We start from the raw sequence: 18,738 nt of genomic DNA on the forward strand, positions 1-18,738 counted from the left end.
GGGATATTGCCCCGGGGGAGCACAGCGTGGGGGTATTGCCCCGGGGGGGCACAGCAATGGGGTATTGCCCCAGGGGGAGCATGGTGAGGGGCTATTGCCCCAGGGGGCACAGCGTGGGGATATTGCCCCAAGGGAAGCACAGTGAGGGGGTATTGCCCCAGGGAGAGCACGGCCTGGGGGCTATTACCCCAGGGGGGCACAGTGTGGGGGTATTGCCCCAGGGGGAGCATGGCGAGGGGCTATTGCCACAGGGGGCCATGGTGTGGGGGTATCGCCCTAGGGGGAGCACGGGGAGGGAGTATTGCTCCGGGGAGGGGCATGGCAAGGGTGTATTGCCCCGGGGGGGGGGCACAGCCTGGGTGGCATCGCCCCAGGGGGCTGCGGGGGACGTGGCAGTGGGGGGATCCCACACCGGAGCGGGGTCCCGGTGGGGGGCAGCGCGGGGACCCCATGGGCCCTGAGGAAGCATCAGGGGCTGTGGGGGCAGCATGGCTGGGGGGGAGCATGCGGGGACCCCCCACCTCGACCCTGACCCGCAGGGGGATCCCGCCGCCCCCCGCTCCCATGGCCCCGCTCCCGGCGCAGCAGCAGCCCCCGGGCGCAGCCCAAAGCCCTTTATTCGCCGGGGGGGGCGGCGGGTACAGGGGGGCCGCGGCCGCAAGGTATATAAATATAGAGGCGGTCCGTGTGTCCTATGTATATATGTACAGGCAGGGGGGCCACCGGCGGGGCCCTCACGGGTGCCAGGAGGCGCCGCGGCGGGCGCGGGGCGGCGCGGCGTTGAGCGCGGCCACGCTGCGGCGGCTGGAGGCGATGACGTCGGCCACGAAGCCCGTGCAGTCGCTGCAGACGTCGCGGAGCAGGGCGCCCTGGGCGTACATGTGCGGGAACTCGTCCTCCACGCGGCGCCCGCCGGCGCCGGGCAGCGAGCTGCAGGCAAAGGCCGTGCCGTCAGCCCCGGCCCGCGATGCAGCACGGCACGGTGCGGCACGGTGCAGCGTGGTGCAGCACGGCACGGCATGGTGCAACACGGCACGGTGCAGCATGGTGCAGCACGGTGCAACATGGTGCAGCATGGCACAGCGCGGCATGGTGCAGCACGGCATGGTGCAGCACGGTGCAGCATGGCACAGCACGGCGCAGCACAGTGCAACACGGCACAGCGCGGCACGGTGTGGCACAGCCCCCGGGGGGCCAGGGTGGGCGGCGGGGCCCGGCACTCACTGGAAGGTGTCCCTGCGCCGCGGCAGCAGGGCTTTGGCGCCCAGCGAGCCCGGGAGGCTCTCGAAGCCCAGCGCGTAGACGGGGATGTGAGCCAGCTTCTTGGAAGGCATCTTCATCTGCCGGGGAGGCGGGCGGGCGTCAGCGCCGGGGCGCAGCACTCCCAGCCCGGGAGGGCGCCTCCGTCCGCGGCAGCCCCCGCGCCCCGGCACGAGCCGGCTCTTACCTTGAGGCTGCAGGAGGTGCAGACGGACCTGGGGGCACAGAGAGAGGCCGGTCAGCAGAGCCGCCCGTGCGCGCCCCGCTGGCCCCCTCCCAGCCCTGCCGTGCAGAGCGGTGCAGCATGGCATCGTACAACGCAGTGTGATGCAGCGCGGCGTGGCACAGCATGGCACGGTGCAGCACAGCATGGTGCAATGCAGCATAGCACAGTGCAGCATGGCATGGCATGGCACAGCATGGCATGGTGCAGCACAGCATGGCACAGTGCAGCATGGTGCAGCACAGTGCAGCACAGCACAGTGTGGCATGGCATGGCATGGTGCAGCACGGTGCAGCACGGCACGGTGCGGCACAGCGCGGTATGGTGCAGCGCGGCGCGGGGCAGCAGGGTGCTCACCGCTTGCAGAAGAGGCAGGCCGCCGGCCAGGAGAACAGGGGGAACTTGGCCCTGCAGCAGCAGCAGACCTGCGGGCAGAAGGGCTGGGTGAGAGGCGGGCAGGGCTCTGCAGCGCGGCAGCTCGGCCCCCCCTCGCCCCGCTCCCACCTTCCCTTTTTTCAGGCTGTTGTACAGCTCCTTGCTCTGCAGGAACTTCTCCATCTCGGCCTTGACCAGCACCCGGCGCACGTTGATCATCTCCTCCACGGTGAGGGCCAGGCTCTCCACGGGGTGGCTGAACTCCTGCGCGCGGAGAGGGGCCGTGAGCCTGGCCTGCCGCAGGGCCCGGAGCCGGCTACGGCCCCGCTGCTCCTTGGACACGCGTGTCCCCAGGGCACGCACAGGCAGGGTGTCCCCAGGACATGCATGGGCAGAGCATCCCCGGGACACGTGTGTGGAGCATCCCTGGGACACGCGGGGGCAGAGCATCCCCAGGACCTGCCCTGCGCGGTGGCCGCATCCTGCCGCCGCGTGACACCCACCAGCCACAGGTGCTTGGAGCCGCTGGCGGGAGCAGCGCCCGAGCCGTCCTCCGGCCTCTCCTCCAGGCAGCCGAGGGCACCGCGGGGCGACGGCAGCGGCGCGGCGCCGTACGGCACCGGGTGGTAGCTAGCTGGCACCGAGCCTGCAGGGGAAGGACACGCCGCGGAGCGTGACCCTCCGGCGTGGACCTGCTGGCGGCACAGCAGGGCAGCCGCGGTGACGTGGGGACGGGGGGCGTCACGGGGACGGGGGGCTGCGGCGAGGCCGGGAGCGCAGGGCACGCAGCTGGGGGACGGCCCCGGCGGGGAGGGCGCACGGCAAAGGACGGGGCTGGCGGCAGCATGGCTCGGCATGGGGCTCGGGGCACCGCGTCCCAGCTGGGGGCATCAAGTCCCAGGTCCCACCTCATGGCATCATGTCCCAGGTCCCAACTAGAGGCATCATGTCCCACATCCCAGCTGGGGGCATCATGTTCTAGGCCCCACCTCATGGCATCAGGTCCCAGGTGGGAGCATCATGTCCCAGATCCCAGCCTGGGGCATCATGTCCCAGGTCCCAACTAGAGGCATCATGTCCCAGGCCCCACCTCACAGCATCATGTCCCAGGTCCCCGTTTGGGGCATCGTGTCCCAGGTCCCAACTAGAGGCATCATGTCTCAGGTCCCAGCTTGGGGCATCATGTCCCAGGTCCCCGTTTGGGGCATCGTGACCCACACCCCAGCTGGGGGCATCATGTCCCAGGTCCCACCTCATGGCATCAGGTCCCAGGTGGGAGCATCATGTCCCAGATCCCAGCCTGGGGCATCGTGTCCCAGGTCCCAACTAGAGGCATCATGTCCCAGGTCCCACCTCATGGCACTGTGTCCCAGGTCCCAGCTGGGGGCATTGGGTCCCAGCTCGGGCTCCACGTCACAGCTCAGGGTTTGGGGCTCCGTGTCCCAGCTGGGCTCAACCCCGGCTCACACTGGGTCAGGGGCTGCTCCCCATGTCACGAGCGGGCCGGGGCGCCTGGGGGACCTGCCCTCGCTCCCCGTGCTGGCCCAGTGCGCAGGGTACCTGAGCGGGGCCGGGGCTCGGGCTCCAGCGGCCCCGGCTCCTGGGGCGCATCCTGGCTGTCGCTCAGCTCGCTCTGGAACTGGGCCAGGTCCTGCTCCGAGAAGGAGCGGTCCCGCTTCAACGGGAGCGCCGAGCCGGGCTCCGCGCCCGGAGAGTCCTCCTCCTGCAAGGCCAGGGCACAGCGTCACGCCGGGGAACCTCCTGCCGGCCCCGTCCTCCTCCCACCCTCCCGGCGCCTCCCCGGGCCGGAGCCGCTCTCGCCTCCGAGATGTTCATCTCCTCCATCTCGGCCAGCGTGGGCGCCTTGAGCAGGACGCGGGGCCGGGGCCGCGGCGGCGGGGCGCTCGCCTCCAGCACGGAGAGGTTGATGCAGGAGCTGGACGTCGCGTTGCCGGAGCAGGCGTGCGGGATGCAGGGCAGGGAGCTGTAGCCTGTGGACGCGGGGCCGGGGCTCAGCGCCAGCACGGCCGGGGAGCTGCCACGGGCGCTGCCGCGGAGGGAGCTGGGCGCGGGGACTGCGGCGCCGTTACCTTTCTGGCTCCGGTACCGCGTCTCCACGGGCCGGAGCTTCCTCTCCTGCTTGATCTCCTCCAAAATCTTCTCATGGACCGTCCTCTGCTTCTGCGGCAAGGGCCGCAGCCGCCGCTCCGACGCCTGCGCGACGCCGAGCCCCGACCTTAGGCACCGCGCTTGCCGCAAAGCTCCGGTGCCTGGCCGGGTCGGGGGCCACCCGCCGAGCCGTGCCGCTTCCTGCCGGCGCTCCCCAAGGAGGGACATCCCGGCCGGACCGCTGGGAGCTGCCGGGCAGCGCGGCCGGCGCGGGCAGCAGGCTCAGGAGCGCGGCACGCGGGCGAGCTGGACCCCCAGCGCCCCGGCACCATGCCGGCACCGCTTGGTCCCGGCGCCTCACCTGCTTCAGCGGGGGCCGCGAGCGGATGAAATCCAGGATGAGCTCGTGCGCGTCCTTCTTCACCCGGGGCGGGATGTCTCCATCCACCTGGGAGCGGGGCGGACGGAGAGGCTCGGGGCCGGCCCTTAGCGCCGGCGGGGTGCCGGGGGGCCGCGGGGCACGGCGCGGGGCGCCTCCCCGCCGCGCTCACCATGACTTTGCGGAGCTTGTAGTTGCGCGCCCGGATGTCCTGCATGAGCATCTCGAAGGGGGTGAGCTGGTACTCGGTGGGCAGCGGGTTGAACTGCTTCTCCTGCACCTTCTTCAGCTTCACGCCGTGCCGCAGCTCCCGCATCAGCTGCACCCAGAGCCGGGCCTGGCCGGGGCGAGGGGACGGCGTCAGCCCCGCGCGGCCCCAGCGCGGCCCCCGGCGCCACGCCGTGCCCCGCGCCGCCGTACCCAGTCCGCGTTGCGCAGGTTGCCCAGCTCCGCCGACGGCCGCTCCTCCGCCTCCTCGTCCTCCTTCAGCTTCTGCAGCATCTGCCGTGGCACAGAGACGCTGACGCCCCGGCCGCAGCCCCCACGCCCCGGGGCGGCACGGCACGGCACGGCACGGCCCCGGCGCCGCGGCCGAGGGGGTGCCGAGGGCGCCCCGCGCTCACCTCCTTGGCGTCGCGGATCTTGGCGAGGAAGGCTTTGAGCTCCACGGTCTCGGCGAAGAGGGCCCTGCACACGGCCTGGTAGTGGGCCTGCGCCCCGGCGGGGTCGGCGAGGCGGGCGGCGCAGCACCGCATGGCCTGCCCGAAGGTGCGCACGGCCCGCGGCGGCCCCTCGCCCCCCTCCTCCTCCTCCTCCTGCCCCCCGTAGCCCTCGTCGGCCGTGCCGCAGCCGCTGTCCTCCGAGTCGCTGTTGGTCATCAGGTCGATGAGCTGCTCCAGCTGCGGGCTCAGCTCCCGCTCCTCGTTCTCGTCCAGCCCCCAGTCCAGCGCCCGGTAGATGGCAAAGCCCAGTGACTGCACCATCTGCAAGGAGACGGCACCGGCTGCACCGCGGCGAGGGCCTCCGGCACTGGCTGCACCATGGGGAGACCTGCCGGCACCGGCTGCACCGTGGCGAGGGCCTCCAGCACCGGCTGCACCATGGGAAGACCTGCCGGCACCGGCCGCACCGCGGCAAGGGCCTCCGGCACCGGCTGCACCGCAGCAAGCCCCTCCGGTACCAGTGGCACCACGGCAAGCTCCTCCAGGACTGGATGCACCGCGGCGAGCCCTTCGGGCACCGGCTGCACCGCGGCAAGGACCTTCGTACCGGCTGCACCGTGGTGAGCCCCTCCGGCACCGGCTGCACCACGGCAAGGGTCTCTATACCAGCTGCACCGTGGTGAGCCCCTCCGGCACCGATCCCACCCTGCACTGCCGGGCACCGCCAGCCCCCACGTACCTGTGCTTCGGTGGAGGGTGACAGGAGCAGCGGCACCTCTGCAGGGAGAAGGAGGCACAGTCACTGCCGGTGCCTGCGGCCCCCGGGGCTGGGGGTCACCCCCTGCGTGTCACCTCGCGTCCCGCACCCAGGGGCCCCGGGTGGCCACCAGCTCCGGCAGCCCCTGGCGAGTGGCTCCTCGGACCGAGGGACCGAGCCGCGCAGCGAGCCTCCCCGTCAGGCAGCGCCAGCTCCGAGCTGGTTCCGCCTCTCTCCAGGCCACGGGCACCGGGACCGCGGGTGCTGGCGGCGCAGGCACCGGGACCTCGGGCACCAACAGTTCAGGCACGGGCACCAGACACACCGGCAACGTGGGCGCCAGCAGCATGGGCACGGGGATTGCAGGCACTGGGACCGTGAGCACTAGGACTGTGGGCACCGGCGGCATGGACACCGGTGGCACCAGGAGCACAGGCATCGGGACCACGGGCACTGGCAGTGCGGGCACCAGGACCGCGAGCCCTGGCAGCGCGGGCACCGGCAGGCGAGGGTGCAGCAAGGGCTCACACAGAGGACACGGCCCGGGTGCCCAGTGTGGGGTGCGGCGGTGGGGTGCGCACAGCTGACGAGACTCATCTCCACTGCGGAGGTGGCACAGCCGGAGCACTGCGCACACGCACAGGGCAAACAGCGTGCACACACACGAGCGCTGTGCACGCACACGACGCAAACACTGCACACGCGCGCAGGGCAAACCGTGCACACACACGAGCGCTGTGCAGGCACACGACGCAAACACTGCACACACGCGCAGGACAACCAGCGTGCACACACGCAAGGAGCACCGTGCGTGCACACAACGCAAGCGCTGAGGGAAGGAGATGCTCCCAGGAGCACTCCGGGGCTGAGCTCAGCGGGACGGGGACGGCACAGCGGTCCCAGAGCGAGGAGCCCCACGGGCGGCAGGAGCCAGCTGCAGCCCAGGACATGGCCCCGCTGGCGGCTCAAACCCTCCCGCGGGAAACCAGATGGCTGAGGAGGAGGAGGAGGAGGAGCAGGAACAGGAGTGGGGCTTGCGCTGCCCCCGGGGGAAGTGCCCCAGCTGCGCTCCGGCTCCGCTTTCCCTGCTAACGGCTCGAAAGCCGCTTCCCTGCGCCTGCAGGAGAGCCCAGGCCATTAACTCTCCATTTAGCTAATCGATAGGGCACCGAGCCGCGAGGGGTGGACGATGCTGTGTGAGGAGCAGGTGATGCCGGGCCGGGAAAGGGGAGCGGGCGCAGGCCGTGTGGGGCCCTGCCAAGCTCCCACGGGGCCAGCGCCCGGCAGAGCTCCCGCACTGCCTGCGGGGCCGGGGGAGCCTCGGAGCCCTGCGCCGGCCCAAGGCTGGGAGAATCGCAGCTGGGGCACGGCCGAGCCAGGGCCGGGGCTGCCAGGCTGAGCCTTGGCCCCGCTCGAGGCAGGGCCCTGCGCAGCAGTAACACACAGACGTGGTTTCATCAGTGTTTGCGTAGCGAGCACGAGCCGGCCGCTCCCTCCAACAACCATCTGCGGGGCACCGGGTGAGGAAGGAGCTCCGGAGCGGTGGGAGAGCTGCAGCTGCTCCGGTGACGCTGCCAGAGCACCCGGCCATGTCCAGCCCGAGCCTGGACGCAGCCACCGAGCCCCAGCGCAGCTTCCTGCGCAGGAGCTGCTGCAAGGCGCCTGGGGCCCCTTGAGCTCTGGGCTTGCACAGGGAATGGCCCTGATTTGTCTCACCGTTGGAGAACAGCTGTAAACCACTCTCAGGAGAGGGGAAAAATCCCTCAGGCTGGGACTGAAGGGATTTGGGAGCAGGAGACTGCGAGGCTCCGCATGGCAGCGTGGTGGCCTGTGGCTTGAGACTCTGATCCCGCAGGATCGTAGCCCTCAGCGTATTTGGATTCATCTAACCTAAAAACCGTGGCAGGCTCCGGGCTTGGCCCAGGAGAGGGCTCTGCTGAGCACAGGCCTCGGGGCCAGCCTGGCCCCTGGGCACAGCAGGGACCTTGGGGAGATGCACGGAGCACCCAGCCAGGGCCACCTCCGCCTCCTCCGGGCACCGGCCACGCTGCGAAATGTCCCGGGGAGCATCTCCCTCCCGGCTCCCTGCTCGCCCCGTGCACCGGGGAGCATCTCCCGCCTGGATCCCCGGAGCAGGGACACACAGATGCCACAGCATCTCCTGCCTGGAGCAGGGACACACAGACACCGCAGCATCTCCTGCCCGGAGCAGGGTCACACCGACACCGCAGCATCTCCTGTCCAGAGCAGGGACACACTGACACCGCAGCATCTGCCACCCGGATCCCCGGAGTAGGGACACACAGACACCGCAGCATCTCCTGCCTAGAGCAGGGACACACAGACTCCGCAATGTCTCCTGCCCGGAGCAGGGTCACACCGACACGGCAGCATCTCTTGCCTGGCTGCAAACACCTCAGGGAAGCCCTGCAGCAACCGATAATGCGAAACACCAAGAGCCATCTTTGAACCTCAGAGGAGCCAGGGAATGTCGCAGGGCCCGGCCGGCGTGGAGCGAGGTGTTTCGCCTCCCGAGCGGGGCGAGGCCGGGGTTCAGCTCGTCTGTGCGAGCTCTGTCATTAGGCACAGGGGTACTCATCGCCGCCGCTGTGAGCCACCCATCGCTGCTGCTGGCACGGCCGTAATTACAGACCATAAACACAGCCGGCCCTGCTCAGCAGCGCCAACCGCCTGCAGAGAGGGCACGGCCGGCGGGTCCAAAGGTCGGGGCCGGTGCTGCTCCCAAATGCTCCTTCTGGGGTGCCCGGGCAAGGGTGCGGGGTGAGCTGGGGGCCCCGCGAGTGTGAGTGTGCGTGTGTGTGTCCACGTCTGGGCATGTGTCACCCCCACGCGTGCGCTCAGCATTCCCATGTGTGGCCGTGTCCCTTGTGTGTCCCCCTGTGTCCCTGCTGTGTGTCCTGCCCACCCTGAAGGACTTGGTGTCCTGCAGCCCCGTGGTGGCTCCCGGCCCCGTGAGCCCTGCACCCACGGGCACCCCCTGCGCCCTGTGCCCCCCATACGCACCATACACCCTGCACACCCCTACACCCCGCAGACCCTACACCTGCACCCACGGCGCACCCCGTACGGCCCAGGCCCCAGCCTCACGGCATCGGCCGGGAACCCTCTCTCCAGATCCGACCTTGCGCTGTCGGTGCCGGTGCTGGTGCTGATGCCGGTGCCGTGCCGGGCCTGGGCCCCCGAGCGGCCACCCCCCCCCCCCGCCTGTGCTGGTGCCGGTGCGAGTCCTGGCTGCGCCGTGCGGGCCTCCCCGCCGGTGTCCGCGCCTGGTGCCCCCGCCGATGCCGGTCCCCCTGCTCCCCCATCCAGTTTCCCCGCTGCCGGTCCCCACCGCCGCTGCCTGTCACCCCACTGCCGGTGCTCCCGGCGCTGCAGCTGCGGTGCCGCGGCCGGTCCTCCCGGGCAGAGCCGGTCACCTCCGGTGCCGATTGCCGCATACCGGTGCCGGTCATCCCGGCGCCAGTGTCCCCAGTGCCGGTGCCCCGGTGCCGGTCACCCGCCGGTGCCGATCGCCCCATCCCGGTGCCTGTCACCCCGATGCCAGTGTCCCCGGTGCCGGTGCCGGTGCCGGTGCCGGCACCGGTCCTTCGCGCCGCGCCCCAACGCGGCGGGGCGGGCGGCTCTTACCGGGCGGCGCGACGGGGAGGGCGACGCTGCCGTCGCCGCGGAGGCGGATGTCGGCGGTGCGGAGCGGCCCGGCGGCGGCGGCGGCGGCGGCGGCGGCGGCGCGGCAGCCCTGGAAGCAGAGCGCCCAGGCCTGCTCCTCGTTCAGCGGCTGCTCGTAGCACTTCAGCACCTCCTCGAGGGACAGCTCCCGCGGGCCCCCGCCGCCCGCCCGCGCCATCGCCCCATCCCCGCGCCCGCCGCCGCCGCCGCCGCCGCCGCCGCCGCGCTCCGCCGCCGCCGCCGCTCGGGGGGGGCGGGCATGGGGCGGGCGGGGGGCGGCGCGGAGCCGAGCGGCGCGGAGCGGCCTCGCCCCGCCCCGCCCCGCCCGCCGCCGCCGCCGCCGGGGGCAGCGCCCCGGGCTGGGCGGTACCGACCGCAGCGGCGCCGAGCGGCTCGGCTCGGCTCGGCTCGGCTCGGCTCGGCTCGGCTCGGCTCGGCTCGGCTCGGCTCGGTTCCGCCCGGCTCGGATCAGCTCGGTTCGGCTCGGCTTGGCTCGGCTCAGCTCGGTTCGGTTCGGCTCCGCTCCGCTTGGCACGGCTCGGCTCTGCCCAGCACAGCACGGCTCGGCTCAGTTCGACTCAGCTCCGCTCAGCACGGCTCCGCTCAGCACGGCTCCGCTCAGCTCAGCTCCGCCTGGCACGGCACAGCTTGGCTCGGTTCGGCTTGGACTGTCTGGGCTGTCAGGTTGCAGGGTCCGGGCCCAGGGTGCAGGGCTCAGCACACAACCAGGTGCAAGGTGCAGGGCACACAACTGGGTGCAGGGCGCAGGGTGGAGGTACAGAGTGCAGGGCGCAGGTACAGAACTGGGTGCAGGGTGCAGGGCACATGACAGGTTGCAGGGTGCAGGATGCAGGGCACAAGGTGCGAGGTGTGGGACACAGGGCACACAGCCGGGCGCAAGGTGCAGGGCACAGGAGTGAGTGCGGGGTGCAGGGCACACAGCTTCCTGCAGGGTGCATTGCACAGGACTGGGTGCAGGGCACAGGGTGCCAGGCGTGGAGCAGGGTGCAGGGTGCGGAGCAGGGCGTAGGGCACCCAGCGCTGCCCCAGTGCAGCCCTGCCGGAAGGGCCCAGGGCACAGAAACGGTTAGCTCCCGAGAGCCCGTCCTGGGCAACAGATCTGCCCCGGCCTTCCTTGGCAGGGCAGCTGCTTGGCCGCACGCGCCGGCAGAGCTGGGGGCTGCTGGCTGCGAGGGCACCGCAGCTCTGGGAGCCCCGAGAGCGCCCAGGGCCGGGGTCCTCCGGGGAAATCCCGCTGCTGCTCCTCTTCGGTGGCGGCGGAGGCCTTTGCTAGGAGACATGGGCTGAAAATCAGCAGCTCAAGCACAAGCAGCACCAGCAGCAGGAGCTTCTGGGGTAATCCCGGGTGGCCCTGGCCGGAGAGGCCGGCAGGGAGGGAGGTGACGGGCGAGCGGCTGCCAGTGCGGCGCGGCCCCGGGCAGGGCGATGCTGCCAGCGAAGCAGCACTGCTGGTGCAGCCGCTGAGACACGGCAGGCAGCGCCAGTGCCCACGCTCGCCGGGGAGCGCTTCACGCAGAGGCGGGCTGTGAGGGCGGCGCAGAGGGGATTGGAGCGTGGAGAGCTGGGCTGGTTAGTCCTGGAGCCAGGGAGAGCAGAGGTCCGGCCGTGACAATAAAAATACCAGGGAGGAGAAGCAGCGAAAGAGAAGAGCTCTTTATGCTGCAGCACCGTTTGGGCATGACCACAACCAGGAGAAGCCCTCAGGAAAGCTCTGAGATGGGCAGCTGGAGTCTCCCTCGCTCTCTGAGCGGAGGCCAATGGCCCACAGGCACGGCGCAGGCGGCAACGCCATGCCGTCATCAGGGAACGGTGGTACGGCACGGTGCCCGAAAGCAGGGCTGGCACCCAGAGACCCGGCAGGGCCCTCCAGACCCTCTCTCCCTTCCGGAGGACAGGACGATACCTCTGGAAAGGCAGTCCTGGAGAGCAGAGAGCGCGGCGGGGCCCTCCGTGAAAGGGCAGCTGGAGCAAATTAAAGCTCTGGTCATTACGAGCTTTCCATTTTCATGATGGAAGGATTATCCCATCCCATCTTGGCTCTATTAACCCATGAGCATAAACTGGAACCAGCCGGCGCTGCATTGACAGGCCGATGAGAAGGATGGAGCCGTGCATGGGTATTTGTCTGTCCCAGCAACAAGAGAAGAGAAATCCTGGAAGTTCCCCCGGTGCCAGGCGTGGGGGAACGTGCGCAGCGTTAGCATGATCGATGTGTGAAGGGAATGCGACAGCAGAGCTGGAGAGAAACCCTGCACACGCCTGCTGGGATTCGGGAAGGAGGAGGACAGATAGGGACTCCCCGAAGTCTCCATGCGCCTGTGGGATTACCGAATGCGCCAGCCGCTGGGCCGGGAGCGGCCGTGCTGGGGGTGAGTCGGGAGCGGCATCGTTAACCTCCTCTGATCGTCACCAGCCCAAAGAAAGCGCTGACCAAGGACGGCGCTGTGTTTGGGGGCTCGGCTGCCTCCCTCTGCCCAGCCCCACTCGCGGCTGGTCCCGTTGGCCCGAGCTGCCCCGTGGCTTCCCCGCGGGACGCGGCAGCCAGGCAAGGCAGCGTGGTGTGTTCGGTGTCGCAGGGCACGTCTGGAGGACCAGGGCTCGTCCCAGGTGTCCGAGGCTGTTGCCCAGCGTGCTGGAGCGCCCATGTCTGCTTCCCTGGCTGAAGGGACGCTCGGGGAAGAGACACGGAGCTGCGGCTCAGCCACCTCTCCCTACCGGAGCCGTGATGTGCTCTGGGACAGGACAGGGAAGCCGAACGGCTGTGCAGTCACCCCCGGCACCCCCGACTCCGCTCTGCTGCAGTCCAAGGAGCCGATGGGGAGGAAACGGGGAATAGGAACAGGAGCAGGAGCAACCGGGCAGCTGGAGGGAGCCCCATCAGCATTGAGAAGGAACATACGGCACTGCTGGGCTGTGACGCTCAAGTCTGGGTCTCGTTTTCCGCACAGATGGGTGAGATTTGAATGCGACATTTACCCTGTAATCAGCCGGCTTTGCAGCCTGCTTTGGAAGTGACTGTAGAGGGAGGAAGGCTCGGCGTGCTGCCCTTCGCAGGGGGTACGCGCGGGGCCGAGCCGGCTGCTGCTTCCTGCTCCGCGTCGCGTTTGAACACAGCTGCCGGTGCCCTCCAGGCTCAGCCAGGGCGGCTCCGTCGGGGATAGCAGCAGGAAAGACGCGGGGTGTTTGAAGGCAACGATAACCCAGCCTGCAGCATTAATGGGAATACATTTGAATTATAAAGCACAAAACCCTCTGCTTTGGGTAAAACTGTAATTAATATGAAATCAAGATATAATTAAAAGTCACCATCTTGGAAAAAATCAAACAAAAGCAAAGCGTGTATGTGCATAGGGGAAATTTAATTAAAAATAAAAGAAACAGGAAAAAACGAAAAGGTTGGGAAAAGGTTATAAAGTGCTACAGGAGTGTGAGATGTTCCTATTTCCTGCCACCCTCCGCGCTGAAACACAATGTGCTGCAAAGACGGTGGCGGAGCCAGGATGGCGGGCAGGAGTCCTTCCCCGCGCGGCTCCCAGAGCAGCCGGCAGCAGGGTTGCATGCTGTGCGCAACATTTGTTTTCAGTAAGACATTCACATGGATTTCGTTTGTCACACGCAAAAAATATCCTTAAAAAGCCACAGGAATTAAAGATGACTGCCTAAAGCACCTGTGGGGTTAGATGCACACGTTCCAGTTTCATTAGGTGTCACAATAAACCTGGACCATGAAAGGAGAGAACGTTTCACAAAGCCAGCTCACTCTCTATGTGTGCTGCTTGCCGTCCCCAGACGCGGCCAGAAGCAAGCACAGCGGAGCTCAACGAGAGCTTCCCAGCGTCGCTGTGCCGAGGGTCTGCGGAGTCACTGTGTGTCGTGCCATGGAGGCATGAGGAAAGCACCCGGATCCCGGGATGTGTGGGACTGGTCCCTTGCTCAGACACTGCTTCTTTGCAAGAACTCGCCAGTCTCCTCTCCGCCTGAATTAACTTCTGGAGCATCCCAGAAACCTGAGCTCCAGGTCAGACGGCCTGGCTGAGCGAGCCACGCTAAGCAATCCCTTTGGAGGAGTGCGAGCGCCCTGATCTCTGCTCTTGATTAAAGCAATCACGGTTTGTGCGTGCTGGTGGCCAGCCCTGTCCTCAAGTGCAAGCAAGGAGGACCCAGGACACAGACAAGCCTGTTCCTGCCAGGCAAGCGTGGCTCACAAGCACCGTGCTAAAACAGATCAGGCCTGATTCCACAAAGCCGTCCACCTTGCAGAGTCAGTTTTATTGCAAAGGTCTCCGATCTGGCAGGGCTTCACGCTCCCCTTGTCCAGGTGCAAATAACCAGGCCAAGAGAAAGGGCGAGGGAAGGACAGCCGAGGCCCTGAGCCTTTCTCTCCGCAGCTGAACAAAGCGGTGGCGAACCCGAGAGCTTCCCTGCCCCTCTCTGCCGACACGGCTCTCAAATTACTGCCTCTGCGCTGGGTCCTGCTCTCCAAGCGGCTCTGCCGCATTCCCACGGGTGCGGGAGGAGGTCCGGCTGCGCTGCCCAGTGCCTCCGGATGAAGGCACTGGAAAGGCTTAGGGACTGGAAAGCCAGAGACACTTGAATCACAGAGCAGCTGATAAAGGTCCATTTCCTTTCTGGAGTCTTCTTCATTAATATTTTAATTAAACCCAATTCTCTGGGCAGACTGCATTAACTCAGGATACCTCAACATTCAGTGGATTATCGAAGGATTAAATATAGCAAAGCACTGCTCATTGCAAGCTAGTAAACCAGTAAGGATGCAGAAACCTGCTAATAATATTAAAAATAGAGAAATCGATTGTTAGATTTTCACGCAGCGGGAAGCTGCTCCCTGGCCTGGAGTGCGAGGACAGACAGACAGACCCAGAGATGGTCCGTGGAACAGCCGGGCTGGAGGAGTTCACATGAGGGGCCGTAACACGGGTCCTGGCTCACAGGAGATCCGGAGTTACATTTTGGTGCCAAATCATACAGAAACGAAGCAGGCAGGGAACGAGCCCACGGGTGTCCCCAAATTTCTGCGATGTGACCCCTGGCTGGAGCTCAGCTATCCGGCTGGGAATGAGCAAATGTAGACCTCAAACTGCTCACAGACAAGGTGACTTCCCTTTAGCACCAGCCTAAATTACTCTCCCTGCCCCCGATTTCGGTGACACCCCTGCTCCCATCCTATCGTCTTTATCTCTTTGTACCTCGCTAAAGAATTCTTTTCTTCCTTGCTGCTTATCTCCGAGGTGTTTGGAGGCAGGCCCTTTCCTTTCCTTAGTAATGCAAATATTTCATTCTACCGCAGATGAGTCCTTCCGCTTCTTAATCCCTTTAATTGCTGGCTCTAAACTCTGCCCAATCTCCCCTCCGTTCTTCTGGTAATGACTCCCAACCCGCCTCAGCGCTCAAGCTCCCCTCTGCCTGCTCCAGGGAGTCTTTTCCTCTGCGCGGTCCGTGCCTTTGCAGGGACACGGCGAGGTTTTGGCTCCTGAGCGCTCCCGGCACGTCTCTCGAGGAGCAAGGACAGCGAGGGTGCCGGGTCCCCGCCATCCTGCTGCGCTGAGCCAGGGGCACGGGGGGGGTTGCACAAGCCGGGCCCTTGGGGCACAGCGAAACGTGTGACCCGGCAAGCACCGGGCTCATTCCAGGTGAGGCTGTTTTAAGGCCTGGGGAAAAGCAGAAATCCCCTTTTTTTCTCAGCAGGGACCACCAGCCCGGGGAGGGCACAGCCCTGCTGGTGTAGCTACCGACCCAGTGCCCCCACGAGAGGCTTTGGTTATTTTGAGATATTTTCTGGGTTAACCAGAAAGTTGAGCACAGGGCTTTGGGCCCAAAACACCAGCAACAGGGGTGACGCGACTCTGCTCAGATAGTCGCCAGGTGCTGAGCTCTCAGCTTTTCTTTCGGCTGCAAGCACAGGAGAGAAGGTGCGAAGCAGGATGCTTTCTGCAGCCCCCGTGGCGCGGCAGTGGCGGGGAGGGCAGAGGCAGGCTGGCCGCCAGAGCATCCCCACGCGCGAGCGTCAGACCCAGAGCCGGGAAAGGTTTCCCCCGGCTCTGAGAGCGGCGAGGACTGCCGACAGGAACCACTGTGCGACGAAAACACCCCGCAGCCACCTCGGGCAGTGTCTGCACACAGCAGCTGGCCTCTCGAGGGCGAACACCCCGCTGCTGTTTATCCACGGGCAATCGCTCGGCTGGCTGGGGATCGCCGCCTCCCGCGCCGGCCCCGCTGTGGGACGCGCGTTACCCCGGGCAGCGCCGCTGACGGCCCTCGCGCTGAGGCGGCTGCGAGCACGCGCCTCCCGGGACGCCGGGCCCGGAGCCCTCGGGCCGCCCGGCCTGGAGCCCGTTGGAGCCTTGCTGCGCGCCGCTTCCCTGCCGCCCGCCTTTGAGCTCCAGGAAGGCTCAGTCCAGGGGCAACGGGGGAAAATCCCTGTGGGAATTCCCTCAAGGGATGCCAGCAAGGCCCTGCTCTCCCCCCTGGGGAGTTTGAACGCCCTCTCCTCTCCTCGCCTCGCCTCGCCCGGGTCACGGCGGGCGGTTCAGGCCGGGGGTTAGGGAGCTCCTCGGCCGGCTCCCCCCATCGCCCCACACCTCCCCTCAGCGCGGCCCGCCCCGACCCACACCGCCTGCCCTCTCCAACATGGCGGCCCGCCGCCGCCGCCGCCGCCACCACCAAGATGGCGGGAGGGCGAGCCGCGGGCGGGACCACCCCTCCCCCCGCGCTTCCCAGCCAATGGGCAGCGGCGGCCCGCGCTGCGGCGGGCAGCCAATGGCGACGTAGGGCGGGCGGGTTTGGTTGGCGGGAAGCGGGAGGGGCCGCCATGATGGCGGGCGCGGGCGGGCCGGGCGGGAGGAGGCTGCGGGAGCTGCTGGGTAGGTGGGGGCCGAGGCGGCGTTGAGCCCCGGGGCTGGCGCTAGCCCCCTCCCTGCAGGGACAGCAGAGGGGAAGACAGGGGTGAATGCCCCCGCTCTGCCTTCCACGCAGCCCCTGGTGCCCCAGCAGCCCCTCGCCGCCTCCGCTGCGGGTGGGCTCGCCGCCCCCTCGGGCCCTCCCCAGCGCCCCGAGCCCCTGCCCCTCTCAGGCACCCTCCGCCTGCGATCACAACCTCCCTGCGGCCCCGTGCCAGGGTCTCTGGGCAGCCCTTTGGGCCCGGAGGCTTTGGAGGCCGATGTGTCCTCGTGGCAGGGTCTGCCAAAGGCCACGGGCCGTGGGGATGGGCGAGCGCTGGCCCCGTGGAGGTGTCCCGCATCCCTCCTCAGCCCCGCTTCCGTCCCCGTGACGGCTAATTCGGGCACAGCCGGGAATGCCGTCGCCCTGTCTGCGAGGGGCCGTGCGTGTGACGTGTGCAGTGGGGGAGGGAGGCGTTGGCGGGAGGCCTGGCTGAGCCGGGGCCAAAACAAGCTTTGGTCCTTTGCGGAAATCCAAACTTCTTAGCAGGGAGAGCCAGGAAACGAAAAAGCACCTTTGGGAGTGGAGCAGAGCTCCAGGAAGCCGCTCTTCGCCTTCTGGATCGCCATCTGAACCTGAACGACCTCCTCCTGGAGGTAAGAGCGGGAAGGCTTGGGACTTGGTGGTCAGGCTGGAGATCTTGGGAGATTCCTGCTGTAGGCAGAATTCTGTCTGGTCTTTTCTAATGCAACCATAAAATGAATGTCTCAGGAACACTGCTTTTACGGTAAGTGAAAAGAAACAGCACCATAGGAGTAAGCAGAAGTTTAGAGGTCTTTGTTGTAGAAATGAGACTTTTTTTTCTTTTATTCCTCTACATTTTGTTGTTACGGATGAAGAATGGCCAGCTCCCCACATTGCCCCACACCTCCCCTGGTGTCTCCCCTGAGGCCTGTTTGGATTTGGACAAGTGGAAATCCAGCACCTTTTGTGTGGTGTTGGAACTGGTTTATTGCGAATGTAGTAGGGTTTTCTCTGGACTGACAACCTTTTCTGACTGCCCTTATGAAAACCTGTGTAATGCATCTACATAGACACTTGAGCCAAACTTCTGACTTGACCATGTTCTACCTTGTCCTCACACACTGGAAAAAGCTTTTTGTTTCGATAACTTGAATAGACAATTCAGGCACTTCACATAGTTCAGCCACAAGGATGTTTCTTTCTCTACAGAATATTTGTCTTCTAGAAAAAACGGAGGCTGAACTAGAAAAGGATCTCACATTTTGCCATGTTTCCTCAAATATTTGTGGCCAGTGCGGCTTCACAGAAGTGACGTGAAAGATGGAAATTCCGTTCCTGATGCTGCTGCTGATCTGTTGTGTGACTGTGCACAAGTAGCTTAGTTGACCTGTATCTCACTTTCTCTGCATAAAACGAAGACAACTGTACTTGCATCTCTTATAAGGTGCCGAAATCTCTGCCTTATCAGGACCATGTAGGAGCTAGGTGTTAATTTCATTTCCATTGCTTTAGCCCGCTGGAATGACACAGCTGCTAAGTATGTTTTTAAGGGAATATATTTATATATGTGCAAAATAGACATCTAAGGCCATTATGTCTTTGTTTTGTTTCCAGGTGGAAGATTCAGTCAAGCCAGCTGAAGACAGTGGCATAGAGCACCAGAAAATACCAACAGAATCATTTATAGGTGAGTGAAAGAGCATCTGTTGGAGGCAGAAATGGAAATTAACTTTTCATTATGTACTGCATTTCTACCTGTTAAATGCGTTTCATTTCCTTCCTCTTTTATTCACCATTCTGCAAGCTTAATCCCACCTTTTTCCCCTCTTGATAATCCCAATTTTATTTTATTCTCGCTGTTCCTTGTCTCTCTCTTAACTGCTCATTCCTTACTTGTCTAGTGATGACATACCTGGCAAAGTCAGATCTTTGAATATTTTATTTTAAAATGTCATTGTGAGCCCTGCAAGGTTAAAATGCAAAATCTACTTAGCAAAGATGCTCCACCTCTATGGTATTGGTAATTTTGCCACTGTTTTATGTACAGGAAAGGAATGATACAAGGGGACAAAGTTGATTTCCCAGTGCAATAAATGAAATCAGTATTGGAAGAAGTTTAAGGTCTGGGACCTCTCTCTTCATAGTCATGTGCTCAAACCTTTTTTCTCCTATGCTGTCAACTTTCTGCTTTGTTTTTTAGCCTCTGTTCTGCAGGAACAGGCCTCAAGATTGGGTATACCCACAGCAATCTTGGCAGCCAAAAATGCTGTTACCAACATCGAGCAGATCTGCCAGGCTTCCACAAGCTCCCCTCAAGCACCGCTGCTGAACTTGGAGCAGAGGG

At 65.4% G+C, this 18,738-nt stretch overlaps 2 protein-coding genes across 3 annotated transcripts in view; one reads left to right on the top strand and one right to left on the bottom strand.

The window, feature by feature from the left end:
* Window positions 1–630: 630 nt before the first annotated feature.
* Window positions 631–9,630, bottom strand: SPIRE2 (spire type actin nucleation factor 2). Of its 2 annotated transcripts, none has more exons than XM_067302335.1 (15): window positions 9,414–9,630; window positions 5,748–5,785; window positions 4,970–5,329; window positions 4,767–4,847; window positions 4,519–4,683; window positions 4,329–4,415; window positions 3,949–4,072; window positions 3,680–3,849; window positions 3,419–3,581; window positions 2,362–2,504; window positions 1,988–2,122; window positions 1,841–1,908; window positions 1,448–1,475; window positions 1,225–1,340; window positions 631–930 (listed from the first exon to the last, which is right to left on the bottom strand). In XM_067302335.1, exons 1-15 carry the CDS (start codon window positions 9,628–9,630, stop codon window positions 735–737), a joined length of 2,091 nt encoding a protein of 696 aa, XP_067158436.1. In that variant the 3' UTR covers window positions 631–734. The 2 variants fall into 2 exon arrangements, with proteins under 2 accessions (XP_067158436.1, XP_067158437.1); XM_067302336.1 differs by having other exon boundaries at window positions 1,841–1,923; window positions 9,414–9,418.
* Window positions 9,631–16,305: 6,675 nt separating this feature from the next.
* The window catches only part of FANCA (FA complementation group A), a 37,648-nt gene continuing 35,215 nt past the window's right edge, over window positions 16,306–18,738 (top strand). Inside the window, exons 1-4 of the mRNA XM_067302340.1 lie at window positions 16,306–16,354; window positions 16,917–17,026; window positions 18,009–18,081; window positions 18,595–18,737. Of these exons, the coding sequence (XP_067158441.1) occupies window positions 16,306–16,354; window positions 16,917–17,026; window positions 18,009–18,081; window positions 18,595–18,737 (375 nt within the window). The remainder of the gene's footprint in view (window positions 16,355–16,916; window positions 17,027–18,008; window positions 18,082–18,594; window position 18,738) is intronic.

This window comes from Apteryx mantelli, chromosome 10 (genome assembly GCF_036417845.1).
Source record: "Apteryx mantelli isolate bAptMan1 chromosome 10, bAptMan1.hap1, whole genome shotgun sequence".
In the NCBI taxonomy this organism is placed as follows: Eukaryota; Metazoa; Chordata; class Aves; order Apterygiformes; family Apterygidae; genus Apteryx; species Apteryx mantelli.

Excerpts from the sequence above, each read along its gene's own strand:
- SPIRE2 (XM_067302335.1), bottom strand. The coding sequence starts at position 9,630 with ATGGCGCGGGCGGGCGGCGGGGGCCCGCGGGAGCTGTCCCTCGAGGAG. Across the intron at positions 2,123-2,361 it reads GCTCCAAGCACCTGTGGCTG|GAGTTCAGCCACCCCGTGGA; the intron begins GTGGGTGTCACG and ends CTCCGCGCGCAG. Across the intron at positions 931-1,224 it reads CGGCGCAGGGACACCTTCCA|CTCGCTGCCCGGCGCCGGCG; the intron begins GTGAGTGCCGGG and ends CTTTGCCTGCAG.